Genomic DNA, 9,664 nt, shown 5'->3' on the forward strand with positions numbered 1-9,664 from the left:
ACCCATATCTAAATGCCCTAAGATAAAATTACCGATCGAAAATCTCAAACATCAAAGTTACACACCACAACCACCACTTAGTACTGCGGTCTAGTGATATTCCTCTTTATTTGTAAGTGAGAGGTATTAGGTTCGATTCTTGCCAAAGACGAATTTGAACCATATTATTATTAGTTCATTGTAAGACTAAACTCATCCCTTCCCATAATATCGTTAGTAAAAAAAAAAAAAAAAAAAAAAAGTTACACACCACAACCTAATTAATGCCATATCACCTTCATATGGCAATAATTTTTTTTTTGTTTTTTTTTGTTTTTTGAAGAGAGTAATAATAATATTACCATCCCTATAATTCATCCCAATTTAAAAAAAAAAAAAATGATACACATTATACTTGGACAAAATCTTGCATCACTCATTGTCACGGTACAAACATGTGCAAATTGTACCAACCCCCTTTACAACATGCTAAAGAATTTAAACATCTTAATTCACTTAATGTAATTTGGTTTTCACATTTTCATTCGTCAAGTTTGGTCATAACAAAATTTTAACCGTTTGAAATGAACCCGAAGAAACCCAATTTGTTATTAAAGTGAAATTGGTACTCAACATAAGGTAGTAAAGGTTATGAAAGTTCCCAAAAATTGGGACAAGTTTTTGAAGAGTTTGTATTTATGGCCACCTTAATTGACCTGTCACAACCCCTAATTACATATGTTTACCTTGCTAATTGCTTTCAATAACAAAAAGAAAACTTAAAAACAATAACTCCACAATAAAAACCAAGTCGGACACAACTCCTACCCAAATGAGAGAAATTTCAGTGAACGCCAACTAACAAAACCAAAGAAGCACACAAAAGAAGGTGGAGAGAGAGACACACACACAGAGAAAGTTTAGAGAGAGAGAGAGAGAAGGGTCGCCTGCCGCTTCAGTTTTATTATCACGACTTTTATGACCCTCTCCCTCCTCATCTCCTCCTCATCGATCCTCATCGTTTCTCATTGATTCCATTTCTCTGCTCACCCTCTTTCCGTCGCCCACTGCCACCACCCAAAGTCCGTCCTATCTCCTCCCAGATTCTGCCTTCTCACACCCTCTTCCGGTCGTCTTCTTCTGTGGGGTTTTAGCTTTTGGGGGTTGGATCATGAAGGAATTGAATACGGATCTATTCGACCCGAGAACTACGCTGATGGAACCCGACTTCTCGCGGGCCGTGACGCCGTTGGCCGACGCTGACGGCGACGATTTCGCCTTCGCCTTTAACGACAGTAACTTCTCCGACCGACAGCTTCGGATCGAGATCATGGGTGACACACCCGAGTCCAGACCCGATTCCGAGGCCTGCACCAGTATCGCTGATTGGGCCCTCCACAGGAAGCGGCGGAGAGAAGACATCAAGAAGGAAAACAGTACGTTCTCTTTTGATTTTTCAATTTGAGTTTTGAATTTTGAATTTTTATGTGCTTTGTTTGGTTTCCGAGAAATTAGGGAAAGTTTGAACATTTGGGGTTTTAGGGTTTCGAATTGGGGGTTACTTTGAAACAGTTTGTTGCTTGTTCAGCTGAAAAGCTTAGAAATTTGGTGTTTATTTATCATAGAAGTGAAATTCGTATTTTGATATTGATTGTCCCCTAATAATTGTGCTTAAAATTCAAATGTAACCATTTGGGCAACTTTTGTTTGGTATTTCTGGGGTGTTTTTCCCTTCCGTTGATTGTTTCAAATGTAATAATTCCGCTTCTCAGTTGATTTGTTTTTCCCTTGATTGTTTGGGATTGTGATTTCTGTTATCTGGGTATTCATCAGTCACATGCATGGTTCTCACTTCCCGTACATTTTATTCATGCACATGATGTAGTGTTATGGCAATGTTGGCTAATGTTTTAAATTTTGTTCAGTTCTGGATCTCGCTGAATGCCCCGAGGAGCAAATCTTGAATGACAACCAGCCTGATATGGATGATTGCGAGGGCTGTGAAAATCAAGATGAGGAACCAGTTGCAATGGTTGAAGAGTCACCTTCAGGTATCTGAATGTGTCTTAAGTGAAGTTAGCAAAAGCACATAAGAGCATGGCTTTACTTGATTTGGATCTGTCCCATATGCGTATTCCTCTGTGTCCTTGAGCTCTAAAGGAAGTCGTCTAAATAAAATAATTACTGCTTAAACATAATTCTTTTTATCCATTGTGTCTGTGAGGGTTCTGAGTTAGAATGCGTAAATTTGTGAGAATAATATTATCTGAGTGAAACCCTGATACTATCAGTATGAGTCCTTACAACTTCATTACGCCATGTCCTTGTCTTGCCATGAGTCATGTTTATGGTTGTATTAAGTGATCTGCTTTGTAATTCCTAATTTTCTAGTGGTGTCGTGTTTTAAGCGCTCTTAAGCTTGAATGGATATTCTTATAGGGGATGAAGCTGCAAACAGCAACGACTCAGACTGGGGAATGGATTGCTCTACAGTTGTGAGAGTTAAAACATTGCACATTAGCTCTCCAATTTTGGCAGCCAAGAGTCCTTTTTTCTATAAGGTAATTGTCCTCTGGTTTTATATATTCCTGTTTATTTGCTTGTTAACATCAGAGGATAGTTTTTCTCATTTTTTGTCCTTATGTATTATTATGCAGCTCTTTTCAAATGGGATGAGGGAGTCTGAACAGCGACATGTAACCTTGCGAATCAGTGCGTCCGGTAAGAAAAAATATTAGAAGCTTACTGTTCCTGAAATGTTTGCTTCCATGGAAACTATTAGTTTACAAGTTGATCATGAAGAAGTTACCTGACAAGTCTTGTTTTGTTTTCCCGAGTGCAGAAGAAGCTGCCCTCATGGAGCTCCTAAATTTTATGTACAGCAATACCTTATCCACCACCACAGCTCCTGCTCTACTGGATGTGTTGATGGCTGCTGACAAATTTGAGGTAGCTTCATGCATGAGGTATTGCAGCCGGCTACTGAGGAATATGACCATGACACCTGAATCTGCGTTGCTTTATCTAGAGCTTCCTTCTAGTGTCTTAATGGCTGACGCAGTCCAGGCATTGACTGATGCTGCAAAGCAGTACCTTGCTGTCCGTTACAAGGACATAAGCAAGTAAAATTTCCGTGTGACTTGTAGTTGGACTTGATCTGACTAAATTCTTGTTCGTTAAAGTTGTTTCAAATTTTAAGAGATATATTTCTTACAGTCTGTTCTTTCAACCAGGTTTTTCGAAGAGGTGATGGCCTTACCCCTAGCTGGAATAGAGGCAATTATATCCAGTGATGAACTCCAGGTTGCATCAGAGGATGCTGTATATGACTTTGTGTTGAAATGGTCTAGGACTCACTACCCTAAGTTGGAGGAAAGGCGAGAAATCTTGGGTGCTCGACTTGCACGCTACATTCGCTTCCCATACATGACTTGTCGAAAGCTGAAAAAGGTCTTAACCTGTAATGATTTTGACCACGAAGCTGCATCCAAGCTTGTCCTTGAGTCTCTTTTCTTCAAGGCTGAGGCTCCGCACAGGCAGCGAATTCTGGCAGCAGAAGAGTCTGCTACCTTGAATCGTCGGTTTGTGGAGCGGGCTTACAAGTATCGCCCTGTTAAGGTGGTGGAATTTGATCTTCCCAGACAGCAGTGTGTGGTGTACCTGGACTTGAAGCGAGAGGAGTGTGCAAATTTATTCCCATCTGGACGGGTATATTCTCAGGCATTCCACTTGGGTGGGCAAGGGTTCTTCCTTTCTGCGCATTGCAACATGGACCAGCAGAGTTCTTTCCATTGTTTTGGGCTGTTTTTGGGGATGCAGGAAAAAGGGTCAGTGAGTTTTGCAGTGGACTACGAATTTGCAGCGAGATCAAAGCCGACTGAGGAATTCATTAGCAAATACAAAGGCAACTACACATTTACAGGGGGCAAGGCAGTAGGGTACCGTAACTTATTTGCCATACCATGGACTTCATTCATGGCCGAGGATAGTCCTTTCTTCATAAATGGCGTCCTTCATCTTCGAGCGGAGCTTACCATCAAACACTGACTTCTCTGTTAAGGTGATTGTCGAAGCGGAAGTTCGATTATCTACCCCCACGACCATTTTCATTTTGTTTGTATGTGTTTGCGTTTTACCATCCTTGTCCAAACTTGGAGAAGGCATTGTAATAACTAGACACGATGTAGGGCTCTCTGTTTGGGAGCTTAAACATGAAAGGTCTAATAGCTGTACCATACTGGGAAAGGTCTAATAGCTCAGTTTTTATTGGCTATGGTTGTTTCATTTCGTATGGTATTGGCCGTGGCTGACTCCATATTCTTCAGGTGTGGGTGCTTATTGTTTTAGTGGTGTTTGAGTGGTTGTGACTTGAACTTTTAGATTAAAGAAAACCACAAAGATCAAATTTGATAGAAACATGACGGAGTCATATCGTTTTAGATTAAAGTAAATAAACTAGTGATTTGTCAAATTCTTTACTCAATTTTGTTCCATTAATCTTGGGCGTTAGCAACACAAGAGCACAATCTCATCCCTTTTTAACTTTTTTATTTTTTGAAGAAATGATATTACTAAGAGGATGAGAGAGTGAACTAAGCTTTACACGACTAGCCATAATAATGTGGTAATCTCATCCATTAACTTTGCAACACAAATTTTACATGGCTGTAGAATTCCAAGTCGCTTATGAATCCGATTGTTGTATCCACCTTGGTCCTTGAATGAATTGACGAACAAAGATGAAATTAACCCCTCTTTTCATTTACATATTAATTTTTATATTTTCTGCTCATGAGGTTGTGAGTAACATTCTTTCAAAGTGAACTCAACGTTAATCAATCCGTATGTCAATCGATTTAATTAGACGATCCCTTGATCGACACCTCCCCTGATTACAATGAACTTGGATTAACTAGCTTGTCATCAAGCCTATGTGTTGATGCAATTCTTGAACTTCTGAAATGAAAGCTTTGACAAATAGTTGGTAAGGTTGTGTGTCATATTAGCATTAAACATGTTTCTCTAGCTTCCATTACTAATTCTTTATGTGAGCGATCTTTATGCACATTAGATAGAGATTCAGATTTTGCTTGCCCAATAAGACCATGGTTATTAGTGAGTTCATCAAAATAGAACAAGTACGTGTCCATAATTTCTCAAAAAAATGTGATATTTGATACATTGTATTGTGTTAAATACAATAAGGCACATACTTCACTAAGATAGGTACTTCTAGACCAAGTATCGATCATCATTTACCTTATGATGATGAATGATCTTAGTATCTAAATATTGGTTAATCATTTGTATGCTCAACCAATGATCTTCATCCAAAATCCTATTGATGGATAAGAATCATGTTGGCGTATTGCTCGATATGCAGCTCGAGACAATATTTGTCTTTCAATACTTTATAATCTCTCTAAACTCCTCACCACTTGACGTGGAAGAGACTCAATCTAATATCAACTAATGATCTTCTACCATAAACCTTCCAGGGCTTGCTTTTGAATCCTTTAGGGATTTTCTATACTTTAGACACTTTACTTTAGGAATTTATACAGAGCTGATTCTATGTGTACTTCAAAGAATTACTTATGGACATATGCTTCGAGCACAGGTTATTGTCAAAAATGTCTAATGAGTTGGTTGTTCAAGACTCTTTGGTTCAATGTGCGAGTTATGTATCCAACATGGGGCAAAGTCTACTTGCTCGAACTTGCCAAGTTGAATCATTAACAGTTGAGGTGGTGAGTCTTAGACAAGAGATTAGAGGACACAAGCACAAGAATAAAGAGTTGCATAGACTTGCAACTAATTACTTGGCTAACATGAGAAGAAAGCTTGACCAATTGCAAGAATCCCAAAGTCGATTCAAAATGACCACCAAAGGTTTGTGGGTAGATTCCGATGGCACCCGGTGCCTCTCTCTCCAGGAGTTTTGTCAAATATTCGGGCCTTTCACGAACCAACCTTTGTGAAAGCTCCATTATTGTAGCTATAACTCATGTATATGCACATGTATAGAAAAATTTCCTCTCCTTTATTGAACTTATTATCATTTATTTATATATGCTTGAAATTTCTAGTTCGACTTGATAGATATATGGATCATGAAAACTTCTAATTTTGACTAAAATGTACAAATGAGCTTTTAAGTCAAAATCAAAGTATACAATCAATGATTGAGAGCCTCAAGTCATCCTACGAGGTCTCTCCTAATATCATCCGCTTAATTATATGAATTCTTTGGCATTTGGAATCCATGAAAGGCATTTCATGCCCAAGATCTCAATAGTAACCAAATCGAGTTTTGATATGTTCATCATTTTCTTATTCAAAAAAAAAAAGGTAAGGGTATGAGGGAACTTCTGATAATCAATTCATTCCATATAAATATATGTCTACTCAAAGTGTTAGAACTTCAAGTTTGTAACATTATTTATATTTTGAACTTCGTGTCAAAATATTATACATATGTACATGAACTTTATTCCTGAGATCTACATCATTAGAACCTTTAAGTTCATATTTCTGAAATTCTTTCCCATATTTAATTGTACATGGATTAAGGAACTCATAGTCCTCATTTACATGAATCAAGAAACTTATGTCCTTCATTTAATAGAATATATGGATTAAGGTATAGCTTTCATTTAATTAAGTTGAGGAACTGTTGCTCTCTCAATTGATAAAAAAAAAAAAAATCATGCTTTATTGATCAAGGAACTTCAGGTTCGATCTTTTTATATAATGAGGATCAAAGAACTTCAAGTAGGGGTGGGCATAAAAATCGTGGAACCACTAAACCGAATCGAACCTCGACAAAATAAATCGTAAAAATCCGTGTTTATAAAAAAAAAAAATGTCAACTTAGGTTCAAGAACCGAACTAAACTGTTTATACTAGTTCCCAGTTCTGGTTTTCATGTTGACGGAACAACTCAGAACTGGACTGAACCTTGAATATAATAATCACTTAAATTAAATAGTTGAATTGGGTGTTTATTGTTTCACGTAGTTTATGTTAGCTCAGATTTGTTGAATTTTGGTTTACTTTGTGTGTTTAGGAAGATTTGGGTTCTCTCTTCTTGTTGCAGAGACTAAGTGATCATAGGATTTGAGTAATTTTTGTTTGCTTGAACTTGAACGGTTAATGTATTTTACTTAAAAGCTCGGTACCTAAAAAGATAAACAAGGGAAAGGAACAAATAGAGTTGGTAGGTAACTCATAATTCTACATCAAAACAAAGGACTACGGATTTTTAATTTATTATTTGCAAAGGACATTTTGTTTTCTTGGTGCAAAGGACATTTGCATTTTGATTTAGTATTTGCAAAGGATTTGTTTTGTTTGTAACTTTGTATAACCATTTTAGAAAACATATTTGAATGCAAGCATGCAAAAAACAAGAAAAAAGAAACAAGTAAACTTGGAAATACCATTTGATTTGGTATTCAAATAATTTCGTATTCGGAACTGTAAACCGGAAAAACCGAACCAGAGCAGGTGTAAACTGAACCGTACGATTCTAGTGATAAATTAAGCAGAACTGTATCGAACCGAACCTTTGATATTTCTCGAATCTGGTTCCGATTCCGATTTGAGGGTGGAACCGCTCCGAACGCACCGTGCCCAAACCTAACTCCAAGTTCTATTATATACCCATCATAACAAAATGTAGTACACTAAATAAATCATTGCACATGGCGACATATAATTTCACCCATTGTAAATAAATTGCTTTAAATAATAAAATTTGTGACAAAGAATTTAATCCAGCACCATTCACATAATCATCAAAACTTAAAAATAATGACTGTTATGATGAGAAGGGCGACAATGTTGCACCATATATCTATAGTATAGGAAGGGCGATAAATCACACCTTTCACCTTATAATATATATAATATAGGATGAACAATAATACCGCATCAATCACATTAATAACAAAATTAATATATATAATAAAACAAGGACAAAGAGTAGGAAATTGTCTCCTCTTTTTTCTTCTCCTTAATCAACGATTGAGGATCCTCTCCAAATTCTCCTTGTAAGGATCCTGGGGATCCTCACATCCTATCCGTTTATTGTACATCGTATGGCCAGCTTTCATTAGTTACAATTTTGTGTTTAATTTTAAATACAAAATTTTAAATAATTTCTGACCACACGATATACGATGAACATATAAAATATGAAGAGCCCTAAGATCCTCACCAAACAATCCGGATGGAATCCAAATCCCTAAATCACTACCCAAGTTTTGTTTCTTCCTTTCTAGTTGGTCAAACAAGTACCAACTCTCCCTTTCCGCCTTTTGCCGACACTTTGATTCACAGTCTTGTATTCTTTCTTTTCTTCTTTATCATTGAATGTTGCATTATCTTTTTAAGTTGGCGTTGCACCACTATTCGTCATTCTTTTTGCACTACAAAACTATGAACAAGTAGAGGTCAATACATTTGCATCTATTAATTAAAAATAGGGGTAAAAATTGAGGATTTTTGCACCTAATGGTTAGGAGTGGCGAATATTGAAATTGCACCTAAAAATAGTGTTACTATTAATAAATAGAGGCAAATAAGCACTTACTTCTGCCCCTAATAGTAACACTAATAGGGACATTTATTGTTTCGCCTCTATTACAATCAATCAATAGAGACAAATCTATATTTCTGCCTCTAATAAAGATTAATAGGGACAAATCTTTATATCCGCCTCTAATCCACCGCTCTTAATAATCACTATTCTTGTAGTTATGTTTGTGCTATTTTTAAAATTAAGAAAATTAGTCATATTGAGATATGAAGATAAAGATTTCTTATCTGTGAGATTTCAGCCGAGAGTTGTGAGAGGCAGAGAGTGCTTCATTGGATTCATGACGTTGTGCTTCCAATTACACGAGAGCTTACTGTACTGATAACATATTGCAAAACAAATGATATATATATAGTGGCATATAAAGTAAATAAGGCACTTACAAGGTTCAAACAAGTGTGCCTACGTCCTCGTGATATCAACAGTAATTTCTTTAAATTATCTAAAATAATAGGAGCACAAAGATAACTCTAACTATTTTTCTCTATTCTCTCTGGCCTTGATACAGCTTACATCAATTTCTCTGTTGGGTTGTGTTATCTCTGGAACATTTACTTGAGATGGTTGTATAAGCAAATAGATGAGCTAGTATGGCTCACCACCATCCCAGGCTTTATGTTTTTCATGCATGAATCCAATATCATTATATGGAGACATCCACAGTTAAACAAAAGGTTCATTCATGGCAGTTTAACAAAACCCATTTATTTAAAAAAAAAATACAAATAAAAATTTCAAGAAAGACAACCCATTTCTTTGACCAAAATGAGATGCTCGTTTTCGTTGAGATGTGTTTCAGTTATCTCGTTTGGAAGTTCCTTTAAAATGATTGAAAGCGCTTTTGGAAAAAGTGTTTTTCCAAAATTCACTTGCAATATTACCAAAGATTGGTTCCGAAAGCACTTTCATCAAAAACGCTTTTAATCGTTTCAAAAACACTTCCAAACAAGTCATTCTTAGTGAAGCCTCTTATGACATCGATTTTCAATTTAAACAAGCTCACAATTTTTAAGTAATGACCAACAATTTTGAAAGAAGTAAAAATCTAACTAGAAGTGCTAGAGCCAATTCCAACAGACCCAC

The 9,664-nt window shown here is 36.5% G+C and overlaps 1 protein-coding gene across 1 annotated transcript; it reads left to right on the forward strand.

The window, feature by feature from the left end:
* The first annotated feature begins 760 nt into the window (after nucleotides 1-760).
* On the forward strand, nucleotides 761-4,263 carry LOC137734048 (BTB/POZ domain-containing protein POB1). Its single transcript, XM_068473305.2, has 6 exons — nucleotides 761-1,415; nucleotides 1,905-2,030; nucleotides 2,419-2,540; nucleotides 2,637-2,700; nucleotides 2,822-3,101; nucleotides 3,213-4,263. The coding sequence occupies exons 1-6, from the start codon at nucleotides 1,151-1,153 to the stop codon at nucleotides 4,024-4,026; spliced, it is 1,671 nt and encodes a 556-aa protein (XP_068329406.1). The 5' UTR covers nucleotides 761-1,150; the 3' UTR covers nucleotides 4,027-4,263.
* The last annotated feature ends 5,401 nt before the right edge of the window (nucleotides 4,264-9,664 follow it).

The sequence above is a fragment of the Pyrus communis genome, chromosome 7, assembly GCF_041283825.1.
Source record: "Pyrus communis isolate YQ-2024b chromosome 7, ASM4128382v1, whole genome shotgun sequence".
NCBI classification, from domain to species: Eukaryota; Viridiplantae; Streptophyta; class Magnoliopsida; order Rosales; family Rosaceae; genus Pyrus; species Pyrus communis.

What these genes read in the sequence shown, in the direction of transcription:
- LOC137734048 (XM_068473305.2), top strand. Translation starts at nt 1,151, where the DNA reads ATGAAGGAATTGAATACGGATCTATTCGACCCGAGAACTACGCTGATG. An exon ending in AGACATCAAGAAGGAAAACA is followed by an intron (nt 1,416 to 1,904) that starts GTACGTTCTCTT and finishes AATTTTGTTCAG; the next exon opens with TTCTGGATCTCGCTGAATGC. An exon ending in GGTTGAAGAGTCACCTTCAG is followed by an intron (nt 2,031 to 2,418) that starts GTATCTGAATGT and finishes ATATTCTTATAG; the next exon opens with GGGATGAAGCTGCAAACAGC.